General features: G+C 31.3%; 3 protein-coding genes across 6 annotated transcripts; 2 read left to right on the forward strand and 1 right to left on the reverse strand.

Moving 5' to 3' along the window:
• Window positions 1-5559: 5559 nt before the first annotated feature.
• Window positions 5560-7546, forward strand: LOC137830313 (protein CHUP1, chloroplastic). The gene has a single exon (XM_068637578.2). It carries the CDS (start codon window positions 5822-5824, stop codon window positions 7145-7147), a length of 1326 nt encoding a protein of 441 aa, XP_068493679.2. The 5' UTR covers window positions 5560-5821; the 3' UTR covers window positions 7148-7546.
• Window positions 7547-9970: 2424 nt separating this feature from the next.
• LOC137830314 (FKBP-like peptidyl-prolyl cis-trans isomerase family protein) lies at window positions 9971-13860 on the forward strand. 4 transcript variants are annotated; one of them, XM_068637579.2, is made up of 10 exons: window positions 9971-10271; window positions 10349-10498; window positions 10585-10640; window positions 10735-10790; window positions 11124-11181; window positions 11619-11693; window positions 12116-12205; window positions 12671-12748; window positions 13329-13369; window positions 13455-13860. In XM_068637579.2, the coding sequence occupies exons 1-10, from the start codon at window positions 10205-10207 to the stop codon at window positions 13480-13482; spliced, it is 699 nt and encodes a 232-aa protein (XP_068493680.1). In that variant the 5' UTR covers window positions 9971-10204; the 3' UTR covers window positions 13483-13860. The 4 variants fall into 4 exon arrangements, 3 of the variants coding, with proteins under 3 accessions (XP_068493680.1, XP_090160710.1, XP_090160711.1); XM_090304584.1 differs by having other exon boundaries at window positions 10069-10271; window positions 11124-11197; XR_016523114.1 differs by having other exon boundaries at window positions 10072-10271; window positions 11124-11186.
• Window positions 13861-15522: 1662 nt separating this feature from the next.
• On the reverse strand, window positions 15523-20124 carry LOC137830315 (polyadenylate-binding protein 7). The gene is made up of 9 exons (XM_068637580.2): window positions 19712-20124; window positions 18381-18499; window positions 18085-18278; window positions 17541-17800; window positions 17339-17445; window positions 17075-17264; window positions 16436-16716; window positions 16032-16167; window positions 15523-15905 (listed from the first exon to the last, which is right to left on the reverse strand). Exons 1-9 carry the CDS (start codon window positions 19905-19907, stop codon window positions 15901-15903), a joined length of 1488 nt encoding a protein of 495 aa, XP_068493681.1. The 5' UTR covers window positions 19908-20124; the 3' UTR covers window positions 15523-15900.

Genomic DNA, 20124 nt, shown 5'->3' on the forward strand with positions numbered 1-20124 from the left:
TTTTCAATAAATTCCGCATAATTAGAGACAATATTAATGACATTTCTCCTTATTTAATATATATATATATATATAAGGAAATAAATTGTTCCTCAAGAAACCATTTTTGTCAATTTATTTACTTAAGAAAATTAGCTTCTCTTCGAGCTGAAACTCGATCTCTAAGACCAATTTCTAGTTACGGAGTAATACTTTGATACCTTCCAATAAAAAATACTCACTTTGATGATTATTATATTAATATTTTAATTTAATTTTTTATTTTTAACTTAAATACTAATATATATTATTATTATTAAAGTGAGTCATAAATTTGCTATTTTATTTTTCAAGGATGAGGAAGTTGGCTTAGCTTACGAGTTTATGCTTATGTTAACAATTTTACTCTTTTTTTTATATATATAATGTATCTACTCACATTTGAGATACTTGATTAAAAAAAAAAACAAATAACTCGATTATCTTCAAATTTATCTGTAGTATAATAACATATTCTTTTAATGATAATTATTATATCATAATTTATACATTTTATTCTTACTAAAAAGGTTAGAAAAAACTTACTTAACATTAACTTCTTTTTTTTTGTCTCTAATGGTCAAAATCATACGATCGTTTAGATAATTCTTTTTTTTTTTAAAAATGGTTACATTACACGAAATATTTATGTTGTCTAGTTTGGAGTAATTGTGTTCCAAATAATAATTTGAATGTTAGTCAAGAATGGTTGAAGAGGTTGGATCCTAGTCCATTAATGTTAATTAAAATAAAATTTGCATGGGTAACCAAATATGATGCATGCACATCACATAGTTCCAATAGATATGCAATAATTCAAGAGTCTTTTAACCTTGAATTATTGCTTATACAAACTTTTATGCCCTCCCTGCAAGTGATGTCCCAATGAAAAATTATCATGACATTAAAACATGAGCCATACAATTGAAGAATGTGTCATAGTTTGAGATATATGTTATAAAAGAATGAATGACTTGTTTAAACCAAGATGGGTTGAATTGAGTTTTATTCAAGAAAAGTACCATTTCTTAATGTTCTTTTAAATTTCTTGTAAGTCTGAAAAACTGAATGCAATTACATTGGAAACAAGAATGATATAATATTTTATCGTAACACAAATAAAAGAAGATACAAAGAAAGATTATATTGGTTCATATCAACAAGATCCTATATTGAGTCTAAACTATTTAACCTTAGAATAGTTGGTCCCACTAACTTCAAAAAGTTATTACTATACAATCAACTCTTAAACACCATCAAATAAGGAAGAACAAGAACTTGTTAAAAATAAAGAAGATGAAATAAAACTTAAAAAAAAATGACAAAAAGAAGATTTCAAAAAGTTTTCAAAAGAGATTCATAAGAGGCAATATGAAAGAAATATAAGAAGATAGAAAGAGGCTCCCAATTTTTGTGAACTCCTATATCATAAAATATTCTACAATCCAAGAATCACCAAAGAATCACGTGGGACAAAATTTTTAAGTTAGGAAAGTCACGTGAAGAGTTATTAATCACTATATGTCACTTTCATGAGTATAATGATAGTTGTGATTACTTCACATGACTTTTAACTAATTCATGCACCATATATTATGCTTAACGATGATATTTTACTTTATTTTAGGACATACCATGTGTCATTTACTAATTTTAAAAACCTACACATGTGTTATGATTAATTAGGAGAGAAAGGTGGTGTATCATTTTTCATTTATATGTCTCAATCCATTTTCTAATTTTTTTTGCAAAAATATTATTATTTTATATGTTTTTGTGGGTTTTTGGTGAGATACAAATTTGAATCACCATGGGACAAACTTCTTCTTCTCTAACACCTTTTACCTTGGAATTGTTTGGTCCCACTAGAAATATGTTTATCAATTATAAAAAAATATAGTTTAGTCATGGTAGACAATTATAAGTGAAATTATTGAACACTTTCAAAATTTTTTACAAATTCTATAAACATATTTAAACCAATAAAAACATGTCAATTATTTCTATTGAAAGTTGCCATGGAGGAGAATTTGAAAAAAAAAACTTTTCAAGTGAAAATTATGGTATCATCCATAATTTTTCCACTCCAAAAATGCCTAATTAATGTTGTGAAGAGGTTACTCTCAAAATTGCAAAAACATAACCTCATGAGTTTTCCATAAATGTAATTCAAAAACAATCTTTTTTTGTGAATCACGTATGGTGTAAATAAGGAAGAGCAAAAACTTGTTAAAGATAAAGAAGATGAAATAAAACTAAAAAAAGAAGCATGACAAAAAGAAGATTTCAAAAAGTTTTTAAAAGAGATTCATAAGAGGCAATATGAAAGAAGTATAAGAAGATAGAATAGGCTTCCAATTTTTGTGAACTCCTAGATCATAAAATTTTATACAATTCAAGAAAGAATCATGTGGGACAAAATTTATAAGTTAGGAAAGTCACATGAAGAGTTATTAACACCACACGTCACTTTCATGAGTATAATGATAGTTGTAACTACTTCACATGACTTTTAACTAATTCATGCACCATGTGTGCTTCTCGGAGATGTAACGATCATTACTTAATTTTAGGATCTAGCATGTGTCTTTTCCTAAGTTTAAAAAATATGATTAATTAGGAGAGAAAGGTGGTGTGTCATTTTTCATTTATAAGTCTCAATCCATTTTTTAATTCTTTTTTTGCAAAAATATTATTATTTTACATGTTTTTCTGGATTTTTGGTGAAATACAAACTTGAATCACCATGGGACATGCTTGCACAAGCTTCTTCTTCTCTAACACCTTTTAAGTTTATCAAAGCAAATGGAAGAAGGAAAGATTAAGTTAGGAAGAAAAAGATCAAGAAGACTTTGAACCAAAAATATGTTGATTTTGTTTTGTATCATATAAAAGTTCTTCTTTCATCTTGATTTAAACATTTGCTAAAGTGATTTTTTTTTAAATATTACGAAACCCATTTTTTAATCATATTTTAATAAATTAAAATGTTCTTCAAATTACTGAAAAAATAAAAAATAATATTTTAATAAATAAAATGATAATTTAATTGATTAAAATCACTTAAAACTCAAATAGTTTTAACTTAATTTTAATCGATTAAAATTACTAAAGTCTCAAATCATTTTCGTGTATTATGTTTAAATAAATTAAAATAACTTAAAAATAATTTTAACATATAAAATATAATTTTAATTAATTAAAATAATAATTTAATCAACTAAAATCACTTAAAAGTATTTTTAACATATTAAAATATAGTTTTAATAGATTCAAACCTTTAGAATTCGAAGCTTTATTTTATTGCATTAAAGTGGTTTTAATAGAAAAAAAAAACAATAAGATAACAAAATCTTAATATCATTCTATTTCAAAAACCAAAACTTACCAAATCAAATCTATTTCTTTCTCAGAATATTTTATCCTCGGATAGAGACATAAAATTGAGTTTAACACTTTTTAAAGTAATATTACTTTAATCTTGTGATTTACTTCTCATACGAACATTTTGTGAAAGAACATGGACCTTTTGCTATTCTATTGTTTTTTTCTCATGTAATTTTATTCCTGTATTAATTGTTTTTCTGTTCTAGTTATAAACTTAAATACTTATAAGTGTGTCACAAAAGATTGATCGAAGTTATTGTAGGTGAGAAGAGCACAGGAGTCTCAAAAGTTGTACCAATTCTGCCTCTGATCTCTCACTTCAGCTGCTATATAAAAAAAAATGATAAATTACCAACTCTTGGAGTTGTATGATAGATTTAAAAATAAATATATATAATAAAAAATAAATTTATAATTAAAAAATATAAAAAAGTATTAAAATAATAATATGGAAGTTGTAAGGTGGTTATATAAAATATTAGGATTTTCCATATATCATTCTCGTATATAGAATAATCTCATCTTCTTGGATTCAATCAGAATCTTTTGACCAACGGAGTGTTGCTGCACATGCACAAGCTTTTTAGCCCCTCACGGATACCGTTTTCCTATGTCGCCACAATATTTTTATAGCAAATCTTTTCTACAACTCCGAACTTCACTTATTCATTTCCATATTAATAATAAAAATTTAGTTTTAACTCTTTTTAATTTTTTAAATAATTTTAAATAAAGTATAATTTTATATTTTTAAATAATCTCAGTTGTATTTCCACATCACCATACCTCATTTCTAGTTGCAACACTTTTATTTTTTTCAATCACAATGTTTGAGAGAACAATTTTATCATTAGAGTTTGTATGAGAGTTGACGACGTTGTATTTAACGTTTCTCAATATAAAAAAATATTTTTTTTAGTTTTGTACTTTATTTTTGTGTTTTGTTGATTTTTTTTTTCTGGATTTTGTGACTTCCATAAAAAGTGAAAAATATAAGCAAACAAAAATACAATCATTACCCGTAAAAACACTACAAAACTTATCTCAACCACCAACATTTACCATCAGTCATCACCAATCACCACAAGCAACCATCATCACTTAAAAGTGAAAAAAAAAACACTTAAAAGTGAAAAAAAAGGACATGGCATAATCCATCAAGTATAGAAATAAAAGTACAAATGAGCGCGAAGAATTTGCCTATTTTGTTATGAGGAGAGACTCAACCTATCCGATGGGCCAAAAGAAAAAGAGGAGTATGTTGTAGTTAGAAGAAGATGAAGAAGAGAAAAAAAAAATTCTAGAAAGCTTGTTCTTCAAAACTCATTTCAAAAGGTATTATATACATTCCAAAAAGTTTGTTTTGAAAATCCTACTCTAAGAAAATTGTTCCCAAATGTATTTCATGCGTTCCAGAAATTTAATTTTGAAAATCTTATTGTCCTTTGAAAAACGTGCTCTGGACAAATTTCCATAACAGGAAATCCAAGTCACTTAAAAAAAGGGTAAAAAGTCATTTTTGAAAATTGTGACATTGTAGGTTAAAAATGGGGGCGCAGGAAGTAAAATCCCTAAATCTTTTTAAGAAAGGCCCAAGACGTTTAAATTAATAACTAATTAATTTGGTTGAAAAATAAAATATTAGGAGGTAAGTTATTGAATTAAACTAAATATTCATGTTAAAGGTAAGGATAATTCATATATTAAGAGATTATTTTTTTTATAAGTTTATACTAGAAGATGTCGTAGATGATTTGAAAAAATAAACTAATTCTGAAATAGATTCTAAAGAACTTTAATACTAAAAGAAGAATAAATTTATAAAATCAACTTATAAAGTGAATTTTGTATCATTTATATTATTTTATATTATTAAATGTCTTTATCTCTAATTCATAATTGATACGTATTATAAAATGTCATAATTGATATATTGATACGAATCTTTGAATATATGAACATATAAAAGGAGTATCTTTTAAGAGATTTAATAGAATAGGTGTTATGTAGAGAAATAGAGAGAGAAGAAAAGATATATGAGAAAGATGAAAGAAAAATAAAAAGGGTTGATAAAGTGTTTACACGTTTAGTTGATGTGTGGTTGAACAGATGGAGAATATAATATTGACTAATAATATAACATCACACATAGTTGATGGAAGAAAAGAAGCCCCGACATGGCAAATATCAATTTGTGAGTGCAATTGGTTGACACGGAAAGGAATCAGATTCCTTAGAGCAGGAAGAGGGATTGATGGTGCCGTAGAAGGTCTTTTGGAGTGGTCAAAAAGTTACATATCACTGTTCCTATAAACAAACTTATGCAACTTTCCTCAAACCATTACCACTTAACAAGGATCAAATTCATATTTTCTTGCCATTGTTTTTCAGTTCAAACCAAATTTCTTTCTTCTTGATGGGACTCATACCACTGAAGGCAGAGAACTTGAAGCCAGTTATCCTCAAAGCTGGTGTTCCCCTGGCTGCATCTTTGGCTGGTTTCATCTATGCATGGATAGTGGCAAAGAAAAACTTGTCTTCTAAAGTTTTTTCTTCACCAGAAAATGGATGTGATTCTCCAAAAATCACTTGTCACCACGGAACTAAACATGGGAGTTTTGACAACTTTTCTTATGTGGAAGATGGAGAATCATCTAGTCCTAAGAATAGTAGTATTCTCTCAAGGAGCTTGGTGATCCATGACAACACGTCGTGTTTGGAACATGAGATCACTGGCCTGAGAAGCCAGATTGAAGGTCTTCAAATGAGGGAATTGGCCTTGCGTTTGCAGTTTGAGTTGTATTGTGAAATGAAGGCACAAGAATCTCTACTTGTTGAAGTCAAAAACATGGTGTCGTTGGAGAATGATCGTGCTGAGTTCTTGAGCAAAGAGATTTCTACCGTAGAGACTGAGACAATGAGGTTGGAGAGTTTTGTAGACCAATACATGAGTGTTATTGAACAGCTTCAGTATTGGAGATCACAGAATAGGGTGCTTCAAGGGAGGGTTCAAAGGCTACTTAGGGAGTCGAAGGCCAAATCTCGTTTGATAAAGGGGCAGGCTTGGAAGATCAAAGAGAAAGAAGAAGAACTATTGAGAAACCATGAGGCCTTCCAAACAAGGGTCTGTGTCATTAACAAGTTAGAGGGTGAAATCAGAGAGCTACGAAGGATTTTGGACCAATTGGAGGAAGAGAAGAAGGAGGTTGTGAAGAAGCTTCAAACAGCAGAAGCAGAAGCAGAAGCATCAAAGCTGTGCAAGGAAAAGACACACAGAAAACCATTGAAATATTATTTGGAGGTGGAATCAGGAGATGTAAGTAAGGAAGACTACAACAAGGTTCTCAATGAATTGGAGGAGGTGAAGAAGGAACGATCAACTGAAGTTGCAGAGCTGATTCATTTGAGGAGGGTCAATACTTGTTTAAGGCAAGAGTTGGTAAGCCACTATGGAGAAAATCAGCAGCAACATAGAGTTCATGAGGAGGGGGAGTTTGAAGGAGGCTTAGGATTTGTGCAGTATGATTCAGAGCATGAGTTGAACTATTCCCTCTTGGAGCATCACAACGATTCTGCTCAGAGTGATCATGCTTCTTCAAAAAGGAAAAAGTTGCTTACGAGGCTGAAGAGGTGGGTTGAAGGAAGTGAAAAGGTAAGAGTGAAAACTGAAATTATCAAAGAAACTCCTGTTTCCTATAAACCTCAAGTTTCTTCAAATTCAAGGTTCTGTTCCAGTGCTTGATGAGTCAAAAATACCATGCCAGTTTTTCCCCAGCAAAATCTCAAATATAATTAGACCAAGTCATGATCATAATTGAGCAAAGCTTAGATACTTTCCAAAGTGTTTTTATGTTGTTTTTCAATAAGAATTGAAGTTTCTTCTTACGAAAATCCTATTCTTATACAAAAACAACAATAAAACACTTGAACAACAGCATCTAAGTTTTGATCAACACAATATAGCTAAGGATACTACTAGACAATAAAGAAACTTGGATGATGGCATAGATGCCTAGGGACACTGCGTTTGTTGCAAAATAAATGGTGATGCCATTTCATAATAATTTGTACATTTCTGCTTTAAATGTGTATTCTAAGTTACATAATGAATGAATGAATGGTAGCCTATAATTATAATTAAGAGTTCCGATAAGTTGACACTTCTCTGCACATGACACACATTTGACGTTGCAAACGTGGCAATGACGTAACAGAATGAAATTGCGTGTGAATGAGGAGCGCAAGTTTTAAAATAGGACAAAGAAGAATATATTACAACGGTTCTTAGAAACAACCAGTATAATTTTATTTATTTTTACTCAGAATGACCCATATTACATCGGTTAAGTCATCTAACCGATGTAATATACGATCCATATTAATTTTTATTTTTTTTCATAAAGAGTGGTGGGTCATAAACGTCACATAGGTAACCACTTACAGATATACGAGTAACCAGTTTTACGTGTGCTATTATATGTGGAGGAACATGTGGCTGGGTAATCAGTTCTGGTAGGGTTGTTACATCGATTAAACCATCTTAGTTCTAACCGATGTAATATATGATTTTTACATCGGTTAAGTTATATAACCGATGTAATACATTATTTTTATTAAATTTTTTTTTATGAAGAGTGGGTGATCATAAACGTCACATAGGTAACCACTTACAGACATACGGGTAACCAATTTTGCATGTGTTACAGGTCATATACTATAATATAGAGCCAGTGTCACATCCTCACCAAATGTCACATCTACAACGCCAATTAATGTCATCACACTAACGATATCAAGTATGTGTTAGTGACAGAGGGTGTTAATAAAATATTTTTCTATAATTAATTATAAAGCAAAGATGAAACATATAGCCTTTTATTGAGAGACGTGGAACTTAGCAGCAATAACAAATATACACAAACTAATCCAATTTCTTGTTAGATTTGCCATGGTTAAAGATTACATTTTGGAAACAGTTTAAATTAAAGGACAAATAATCTTAATTATAAGATCATTAATGTCAATTATATTAACTTTTTTTATGTCTATTATTTATGTTCCAAGGTCTCTGTTCATATTGGAAACTTAAGAGTTAAGTTTTTGGGAATAACTAGATTTAGAAAATAATGATTTTTTTTAAATAAATTACACTAAAGAGGCACACATGCATATTAAAATGAGAAATTATTTGAACTTGAACGATATTAGCCAGAGTCTTAAATATACACATGTTAAATGCTGTAGAATGGATGAATATTGAAATAAAAGTGTAAAGTTTGATATTAATGATATACAAATATTATTTTTAATGAGTTTAAAAAACACATGATCATGCCACTTGATAGAGCATATATTATAAAATAAGTCCAATACAATGTGCTAGCTTGAATAGCCTATAAAATAGGTTGGATCAATTTTTGTTCGGTCTTCGCTGTCTACCAATTTGAAAAACTAATAGTGATCTTTTAAAAAATTGAAACTCATTATCGCTTTCTTTTAGTTTTAAGCTATTATTTGCTTACTTAAGGCATTTTAACATTTTTTTGTACTTCCCTGTATCATTTAATTTACACGTTTTATCTATTTCTTTTATTTTATTTTTTGCAAATCTCGAATAAATTTTGTTTCCAGTCATATCTTTATTTGTAAATATGTTATGAAAATTCATCTAACTTATAAAAGTTTAACATAGACCTATGGTGAAAAATACACTATAAAAAAAATTCCTCAAAAGAAACATTTGTCTTCTTGCTCAAATACTAAGAGTGGCAATGGGCTGAAGAGCTGGCCGTCACTTTTTTTTTTTTTTTAAGTTTTACTTTTTTTTTAGAATTATTTACTTGTTTTAGTCATTAATTTTATTTTTTTACAATAAAAAATTGTAACAATAAAATTAAATAATATTTTAATAAAAAAATTTAATGTCTAATAAAATAAAATAAATATTAATAATACTTTAATAAATTAAATGATTTATAAAGAAATTATGTAAATAAAGTTGTATATAAACATTTCCGATCACCCATTGTAATTCTAAAAATATGAATTTTTTTTTAAAAAATGTTAAAAGTAAAGAAGGATGGACAAATCCACTCATCTTTGATTCATTAGTTGATGGAGTAGTCCGAACAGACCAATACGAATTAACAGCTAAGCAAGTTAATTTACCTTGTTAAATAATTAGAAGAAAAAAAGGTTAGAAGAAAAAAAGGCTATAATATTTATGAGATTATGTTTTTACTAAAAAGAATCCAGCTAAAATAGACACTTTATTTAATGGAAATATTATTATGTAGATAATATTTTTTTATTTTTTTATGATCCATATTATATTAGAGAGAAAAAAGAAAAAGAAAATGACTTATAAAAAGCTCAGTTATTACAACCGGCTTATTTAAATATTATTATTAAAATTGCCACCTCATTTTAGTTGATGATTAATATCTTAATATTTTCAAGATACGGGAATGGGTAGACAGATATATTGAAAGTTAAATTAATTTATTTCATAAACAAAAGGGAAAAAAAGTTAAATAAATAAAAAGATCTACTGAATTCATTTTCTATTTTCGTTGTTCTCACAAAATTTGTTTACATTCTGGGAAATGTTTGTTAGTGACATCAATATCAATCAATTATATCAAGAATCCAATATTATTTTTTGATGCTTCAAAATTGTGGATGGAATTAACCACGTTATCCTCTCTGTGTTTTCTCTCTCTTCCCTCTCTAACTATACCAAAGGAAAATTAAATGCACAAGATTCTGATCACACTGTATCAACCAAGAATCAAACACCATGGAACTCTCTTTGTTCCACCATCAGCACCATCCTATGATTCTCAATTGCCCCCTTAGCTTAACAAGTAAATTCTCTCTTCTCTGCTTCTCCATACACTTCTTTCAATTCAAACTAGCCTGAGGCAATTCCTTAACTCCACAGGAACACACAGAAGACTTAACAACAAAAGTTCATACAGATTACCATGCCACTGCTCATGTTCTTCCTCAAAAAACAGTGCAGCAGAACCAGTTGCAGTGTCTTTAAGTATTGAAGGAAGGAGAGCATTACTCAGTTGTCTCCTCACAACTGGTCAGTTATCAGTTAACTATCTTGGAATATTCCCTTTCTGTGTTCCATTCCATGTGATTTGCTTAAATGTTTTTATCTTATGTTAGTTGCTGGAGTCTATGCATGTGATGTGGCTGGAGCTGTTAGCACAAGTAGAAGAGCTGTATGTGTCCCCATTATTCTGGTTTGTTAGTTTATTTGAAAGAAAAATGTTGGTTCTGATAAGCGGAATTTTTCCACTCTTATGTTTTCTGCAGCTAAAAGGAGCAAAAATTCCCGAAAGTGATTATACTACCTTGCCCAATGGCTTGAAGTGAGTTTATGTTAACTTGTTGATTGTGAATCTTTCTACCTTCTCATTTAGTATCAGATTCTGATGACTAAAGTGTGTTGAAATTCTTCTAATAGATATCATCACAATAAGAATTCCCCCATCTAGTATATTTATTAATATTTTCTGTATCATAGAGAAACAGAATCTGTGACTTTTCTTTGATTGGCAGCATTTGAGTGGTCTTAAGTTTGTTTTTACTTACATCGGTAATCTTTAAAATTTCGTAATTTGCACTATTTTTTCTGTTGATTGTATTTTAAAGATGTGTTGCTAGTTGGAGGCTACTGTGTGATGAAACTGTGATATCTTCAGGTACTATGATTTGAAGGTTGGGAATGGAGCTGAGGCTAAAAAGGGATCTCGTGTTGCAGTACGGTTGTGACCCAGTTAAAAATGTTTCACTCATTAGTGCTTCTGCATGTTGTTGAAAGTCATTAACTAAATGTGTGGGATTACCATGTAGTTTGGTTTTATTACCAACTCAAATCAAGATTTTCTTGAAAGGGGAAACTGTCATATCTTAGTACTCAAATCTTTTGGTACTTAAGCAAACAAGAGTATCTCTAATGAGATTTTTTTTTTTAAATTCCTTAACAATAAAATATTATTTTAATGTGCCTCACAAACTTGAGTTCCTTCAAACTGAATAAACAACTTCTCTCTTTAATTCTGTTGTGCTGCCATATATGCATTCATTCATATATAATGATCTTACCAGTTCATTTTCCCCCTCCCCTCCCATGCCCTGATTTTAATTTGATTAACTATTACTAAGAATTCAGAATTAATCAGATTATCCTATTGTAGATTCACTATGTCGCCAAATGGAAGAGTATCACCTTCATGACTAGTAGACAAGGAATGGGTGTTGGAGGAGGAACGGTAACTAAGCCAAATTTCTCAACTCTTTGTATTTTGTGATATTAAGGTTGATTAGTCTAGCTGTTCAGAAGCATCAAATGCAAATGCAATTGCATGAGAAAATGAAGCCAATCATTTCCATTATTTCTATTGAGATTCAAGTTTCAAAAACTATTTATCCTTTAGTTGATTGGTCTAAGTGAACAGATTCTTCCTTATATAGACAAGGAAGTTCCTCTTTTACACCGTGTTTGCTGAATGCAATGTGTGTCCAACTTGATTCCTGACAATAAGAGTTTTAATTCCATGTCATTTCCTTGTTATTCATAGATGATTATTGATAACACTTGCAGAAAATTCTGGATGATCAAATGTACTACTATGATGCATTTTTTCTGACAATTTGCTTATCGGCTGATGAAAACATGCTTAAATTATTGCAGCCCTATGGATTTGATGTAGGCCAATCTGAGAGGGGAACAGTCCTTAAAGGGTTGGATTTAGGAGTAGAGGGCATGCGAGTTGGAGGCCAGGTGAGAACAAATTGTAGGAGCAGGTTTCTCTTTTATTAAGAATGCAAATGAAAATATTGATAATCAATAAAATGAAGTGTGCAAACTGTAAAAGCCTTTTATCCACTTGATGGGAAGCTTCATAGTTCATTGGACCTCTACTAAGGGCTGAACAACTACATTGAAGTGGAATTTATGCTGCTACAGATTTTGGTTTATTTTGCTTTAGCTTTTGCATATTTTATTGTGACATAAGTATTCAAAGATTTTATATGTAAAAGTTTAAACTACATATTTTTATTGTGTCAACAGCTAGACCTCTAAGATGATCATTTTATAAGTTGGTGATCTCACTAAATTTGTTAAGCTCATAAGCTGTCATAAGCATGGGTGTAAATAGTTTAGCTTGAAAGGGTTGCAAATTGTTTAGACTCTTGGTTGGATCATGTGCCTCATCCAGCTGTAATTTAATTAGTATTTTTGCAGCGACTCTTGATTGTTCCTCCTGAACTTGCCTATGGAAGCAAGGGAGTGCAAGAAATCCCTCCCAATTCAACGATAGAGGTGAGATATTCTGATCTCTTTGTTAAGATTTGTTCATGTACGTTGAATGCTCCAATTCACATTTTAGCTCCGTTCTCCTACATATTGTAAGACCAATTCCAACCAATTATTGTTCAAGACTAGAATGTTTTTATGGTTTCTTTGATTTGACCGGAACCTTCTGTTACCAAAACAGTTTAATACAAATTTAACCGGCTTGGTTGATAAGGTATCTTTTTCAGTAAAACACAAGTTCTAATGAACCTCTTTGTGCTGTCAAACGGAAATTCATGGGCATTGAATAACTGCTTTAGTCCAAACTTCGAAGATATGTTTCAAAAGTAAGATGTGACCTCTTTCACCCAACCGAACCCTTTTCCCCCCTCCACTGTAGCCTACCCCTTCTTGCATTAGATATCAGGTTCTATAATCAAAAGAAGGGTAAAGCACAGTTAACAAGATAGAAAATTTGGTCATTTGCTATTTTTCTATATCATCATTTAGGCTCTTAATCTACTGCTGAAGTCTCTATTCTATTGTTTTCCTGTCGAAGTAATTTTTTTTTTCAATAATTTTACCATTTGTAACTGTCGGACTGCAGTTGGACGTTGAACTGCTTTCTATCAAACAAAGTCCATTTGGGTAAGTAACGATGTCAGAGTTTCTTCCTTGTTCCTGCATATTTTGAGTCTCCTGTAGTTAATCTCAATTATTTTTGGTTTTGCAGGACTCCTGTAAAGATAGTTGAAGGTTAATACAATGATTTGATATTCAGAGTGCTTAGTCAACATTTTAAGAGAAGAAGATGAGGCCCACCCACTCAGCGGCCTTTACTTTTCCCATTATGTCATTGAGCAACCTGTTTCTGGAGTGAATAAGAAACATTTGATTGTTTCAATTCAGAATTATGTTCGCACGGAGTTGAAAAGTTCATCAGCTGTGATTATCAAAACGAAAACAAAACAGTGCAGAAAAAAACCGTATTTGTCTTCACTTTTTCTGTTGTGTCCTTCCGCCACTTCAATTGTTTCCGACCACAAACCGTGATTGATTGTTCTATGTCCTCCTAATTCTTTCAACATTTAACTTTCAAGTTAAATGTATCATCAAAAGACAATAATCGAGTTTTGTTCAATGTTGTTGGGACAATTCGTCCAAATATCTAAAACAAACTAAAGCATTCACGTAATGGTAACTCTTTCTTTTTGAACATCTAATATAGTCTTCACAGTTCAGGAATCGAGGTCAAATAAAAGTTTATTTTTTTCTTCCTTAACCCTACAACACATAACACATGGTAAACAAAATTTACTAACAATGACATATTAAAAGGTCTTTCTGGAAATCCTTGCGCATGCTCCACTTGCTCGTCATCACAGAATCCTTATCATAGTTCATCATCAATATGCGCATCAACACTTATCATTTTCTCAACATCACCCTGATCTCTTACAAATAAGATAAATATTACAAAAATACTAACGAATTAACTTAATTGAAATTAAATTTTGAAATAATGAATTACATAATGAGGAACGTTGAACAGGATTTAGACATACCTACTAGATAATCACAATATAAAACTTGTTGATTATGTTAAGAGAATTTTAATAGGTTGAATTTGTACTTTAATTAATTAAAATGTTCTTTACTGAAATCCTTAAAGACTTAAATAAATATTTTAATTCGTTGATTTATCAAATAAATTGGTTAAATTTTTTTAAGATTTACATAAGTTCATAAAAGGTTTTTTTATCAACAATAACTTGTTCTCATGAGCTTGAAATACTTTAGGTTTAAAAAATATGTAGTTTTAATAGATTGAAAACTTGATTTAGTCCATTATTTTGAAATCAATATATTAAAACAAAATTTTAATTCAGCATTTCAATTTTAATTAAACTATGTTTGTCTTAGCACGTGTAAATTTTAATATAATTGGTTCGTGTCTATTTCTTCCAAAACATTAATTGATCCAAGAAAATTTTAAAAAATAAAATTAAACTGTTTAGAACTTGTTGATTATGTTAAGAGAATTTTGATGGTTGAATTTGTACTTTAACTTGTTAAAGTTCTTTATTGGAAGTCTTTAAAACTAGTTTGAATGTTTTAACTCGTTGATTTTTTGAATTAGTTGGTTAAAATCATTTAAGATATTCAAAAATTCATATTGAAAAGTTAATTTAATCCATTGTTTTCACTTTTAATAAAATCAACAAATTAAAATGAAATGAAGTTTTAAGAAGTTAAAACTGAGAGTTTCAGTTTTAAGTAAAAATATTTTTGTAGTAGTATAAATATATTCTTCTGAAAGCAAGAAAACCATTACAACCTTTTGTACTGTTGTTGTGTGAAATTAGATAGGATTTTTATTTTCAGTACAATGTATTGAATGTGTGACTAGAACACTCTTGTAGGGTTACGAGGCGTGTTCTTGGTTGGGAAACTAGATGTGTTGAGAAAAAGTGAACCACTATAGTTTTAAAGTAAAAAATATATAATTAAAATAATATTTGAATATTTTATTATGAAAATGAAAAGTTCTTATAAATAGAAAAAATAATTATTCAAATTTTAATTTAAATAATTAGTATATATAATTAGCTACCTGATATAATCTTCTAGGTGATGCAGCCAGTGGTGTTACGATTCTCGACTATGTAGAGATTTATTAATAACAAACTTATCCAATAGGATTTTTTTATCTACATTTAGGAATGTGATAATATATTTATTTATTTCTCTCTCAAAACAAATAAGATATACCTTACCACCCACCCTTCTCCTTCGAAGCAAAGGGTATATTAGAAATCAGAAAGACATTATTTTTTAACAAAAAGAGTAGATGAAAATTCATACAAGAATCCAAGATTATCCGTGTAATCGAAATTGAAACGAAGTTTACCTTCAATTATTCACTACTAAGACAAAGAAAGCAGAGTTGTTCTCCTTTCCGTTTATTTTTTTGTTCTTTTCCAGATGTAAAAATCATTTATCAGATATCTCAGTTCTTGAAAGCTCCAAACTGGTATCATCTCAAGGTTGAAATCGGCAACAGAGCACAACAACACGTCACTTGCCACTTCCACTTAAGCAGGAAGTGTCTCTTGCTTCCAGGAAACGCCTCAATTCTCCATTCTCCATCTCCATAGGCATTCCTGGAATCTTCGCAGCTAAGCTGTGCAAGAAAACATAAATCATTACAGTTAAGAATTCAAAAACGTAACTACAATGCCAAAGACAAAGAGAGTAATGCACAGGTCCTTGAGTTTCTGTACAAGTGGGTGAAGAAAAAGAAGCAAACCTGCCATGTACTCGACTCTTGAGTCCATTGGCTGATAATAGTGTTGCAGTTGCGGGATATATACACCAGACTGAGCTTTTCCCACTGAATTCATCCTGCCCCTATTTTGCCTATGATGCCTAGTAGTGTTAGGAACCTGAAAATGAGTGAAATAAAATGTAAATTTCATGTCTAAGACTCATTCAAGCTATCATCAAACCAGATTAATTACGTTTCCATGGGAGGATTTAGTACAACTAAACCATATTAGTTGACAAATATTTTGCATAAAGGAATAAAAGTTAGAGATACTCTGTAATGATATAGCTACTTATTTTTTGAAGGTAAATATTTTTTCCAGAATAACATGAAAAGGTAAAAAAACATGAATTTTTTGAAAGTTCTTCTGTAAATTCGACACTCACAATAGGAACCTGTGATTGTTGAAATGATCTAGTAGGAGGCGTAAAGTCATTAGCCCTCCATCCTGATCCCAATCCCAGAGGTTGATACAAAAGCCCAGATTGAAGCATCTGTGAAGTAACATTCGGATAGAAGTAAGATGGAAAGCCACCACGGACAACTGCAGTTGAAGGTCCATCCAATCCTGCTTGTTGCGGTCCATAGTTGAGCTTCAACTGTGTTTTCCTATCCTCTTTCCTCTGAGCGATAGCAATATACAGTGGCTTATGGTGGAACATGCATCCTGCGGCATGTAGCAGCAACGTAAATAAGAACATAAACAACATAATAAAAGCAATGCAGACATAGTGGTCCTAGATAGAATAAGTGTTCAAAATCATTGAAGTAACAGGGATGTAAATTATCAAGATCGGAATTTTAAATAGAATTTCGTATAAAAAAAAGAAAAAAAAAACAACATAAATTATACCTGATCTTTCATTCCCCCGTACTAAGAAAAAAAGTTTGTAATCCTAAAAGTAATATACAGGTCTTGTATTATATTATTGAAATGTTATAGGCTTATAACAAGCACTTTATCCCTGTTTCATAATATTAATACAAATCCGATGACCTTACAATATTACATTGACAAAACTCACCATAAAAAGTGCTCACAGCTTTATTAGCCTCCTCAGGATTGGAGAAGCAGACAAAACCAAAGCCCTTGCTTATCCCTTTGTCATTTCGCATAACTTTTACAGAAGTTATTGTGCCACAAGAACTAAACAGATCTCGTAGTTCTTTTTCACTAACACCGTCATCAATGTTCTTCACATAAAGGTTAGAGCCCTGGAAGTTAAGTGAAGACAATGTCAGAAAAATGATTTCACAAGTTGAATGTAAGAGAAAGGGCATGGAATTACCTTTGATTTCAGTATTTGCTCCTTGCGTTTTTCCTCAAATTCATGATGCAAGATTTGCTCACGTTCAGCCTTCTTCTGTGCCCTAGCTACATACAGATTCTTTGAACCTACAAATGACAAATCAAAAGACAAATATGAATCAATAAAAAAGGCAATTTTGTGAACAACCACCACCTGTAAATTAAAGGGGTAAATAAACTACCAAATTGCAATCCATTCATTGCTTCCATCGCCTTTCTAGCATCATCTGGATTATCATAGTTAACAAATGCAAAACCCTTGGATAGCCCATTGGCATCCTTTGCAATAGCCAAGCTAATAACTTCTCCAAAAGAGGAGAACTTTTCCTGAAGAAGTGCTTCCGTAATATCTGAGTCCAAGTTTTTAATGTACAAATTTGTAAACTTGGTATCATTGCCAGGCAAAGTGCGGTCACCTTTTCTGACAAACTTCCCAACATATCTATTAGAAAATTAGACTCGGATTAATATTTATCTTAGGAAAATATGTGTACAGAAAGCGGATGCAGTAATTAAATGAAGGCTTAAAAAGCAAAAGACTTTATCATAGTAATGTATGGATAATGAAAAACTTTAACTTTATGGTCTAGCATAGGACACTTGTTAAGGAATCAATAATGAAAATGTTATTGAAAAATACGTGCATCAATGACAAGTTTTAGCAAAGTTTTCACTTTTGATTCCTTAATGACCATTTGCCCTGAAATAATGAAGAGTTTTACATACATCTGCTTGTCTCTCACAGTAGAGCCATTCAGCTTCTCAATGGCATAATTTGCAGATTCCTCTGACTCAAATTGAACAAAGCCATATCCTTTGCTCTTCCCATCCTCATACACGACAACTTTGCTGGACAGAACATTCCCATATTTTTGAAATAAATCATGTAGCCCCGCATTATCTATGGATTCTGCCAAGTTCTGCAATGGTATTGAACGCCAGAAACTTTACATTAGAATTCACTTCAAGTAATAATGAACCAGAAATGATTTAACTATTTCATACCAAAGCTGTAGATATACCTTAACAAACACATTCCCCCTGCCACTTTTCCTTGCATTAGGATCGCGATGTGACCACATGACCCTTATCACTTTTCCAAAAAGATAAGAATTGTTTTTCACCTTGATTGCACGAATTGCTACACAATAAGCATGTCAAGGTTAATGGAATCAGACTACATCAACAGGTATAAACATGCTAAGAGCAACAATAACCCAGAAAGCATATTCTTTACTCTCCTCAGAAAGTACAAATAGAACTAAAAAACTGAAACTGAAGTAAGCTCCGTTGCTTCTACATGAACAAACTAATTTAGGAAAAGATCATCTAAGATCGCAATCAATATGCTCTAATTTTTTCAAAGAGAAAATCTTGCAGTTAAAGAAAAATTTACAATTACAAATTTCAAGCCACACACTGTAACACAACTTGGTCAGAACAGTTTAAGCAAGAGCACAACGTGCAACCAAAAATACTTCCACAATCCTTTAAAACATGTCTTTACTTTTTTTTTCCAAGAAAACTGATTAAAAGTTTAATCAACAAATCATGACTACTGCAGTTTAATTAAACTCACGTGTATGTATATAAATTTTTAACAACTACGTACACTAAAACCCAAGAGAGTACCATTAAAACTAAAAATATGCTTGGCAACCACACGGACCAATCACTATAATTTATCAAATCTTAGTTTAGTGTGTATTGTCTGGATTCTAGGCAAATTTTCACGACAAATATAAAAAAAAAACGCAGAAGTTAGTTTCACTGCAATCATTGACATTGCAGGAAATCCTGAATGAATAACCACATTTGCAGTTGCTATGCAGCCGCAGATAGCACAAGAACCAAGAATTACGACCAAAGTTGAATTGGCGGACCATTTTATAAAACTTAATTTTTACCTCCATTCCCACACGCTAAACTCGCAAGAGTCTTCCAAGATTAGCGTTTCTTTACAAAAACAGCAATAGTATCAACCAACCCTCTTGAAGGCCAAATCTCAAACATCAAACTACGTGCCAAGAAACCAAATATCCTAGAAAGCAAAACACTAATTTCGAACTAGCAATATTTGTACGGCATTCCTTTACCACGTTATCGCAATCGATAAATAAAAATCCATGTAACTAGCAATTTCCAAGGTCACTCGCTTGAAAACCTAGACCAATTCAAACTACCAAGACACGTTAGTGTAAAGATAAATTAAACCGATAATTCTCTCTCAGAACGCAAAGACGCACAACAATATTCGAAGAAACGATAAAGAAATCGCAGCAATGCAATTTATCTAATCAATTGGTAATCGTTAATGTTACTATATATGAATATGAATATCTCAGATAGATACCGTCTTGCTGAGACATAAAGTTGACATAACCGTAACGGAGCGACGTCCTCGTCAAGGAATCTCTGCAAACGCGAACGGAAGTGAGGCTTTTGAATTCCTGGAAAGCCTGGTAAAGCTGGGAGTCGGAAATGTCAGGGTGAAGATCTCCAACGTAAAGCGAAGCCGGCGCGGCGGCGACCGTCGCGGGAACGGCCATTGGTGGATCGAAGAACAAGGGAGCGGTAAAGAACGGAAGATCGAAAAGGTGGCAACTAAAACCCTTCCTCGAACGACGGCGTTTTCTTTGAGAATCTTGATGAGAGACTGAGAGTGCCTAAACGCAGAGAGAGAGAGAGAGAGAGAGAGAGAGAGAGAGAGAGAGAAGAAGAGGTGGTGCCACTCAGTGAGTGTGAGGATCTTGCATGCACGCAGAC

The sequence above is a fragment of the Phaseolus vulgaris genome, chromosome 7 (genome assembly GCF_051622355.1).
Source record: "Phaseolus vulgaris cultivar YP4 chromosome 7, ASM5162235v1, whole genome shotgun sequence".
Classification (NCBI taxonomy): domain Eukaryota; kingdom Viridiplantae; phylum Streptophyta; class Magnoliopsida; order Fabales; family Fabaceae; genus Phaseolus; species Phaseolus vulgaris.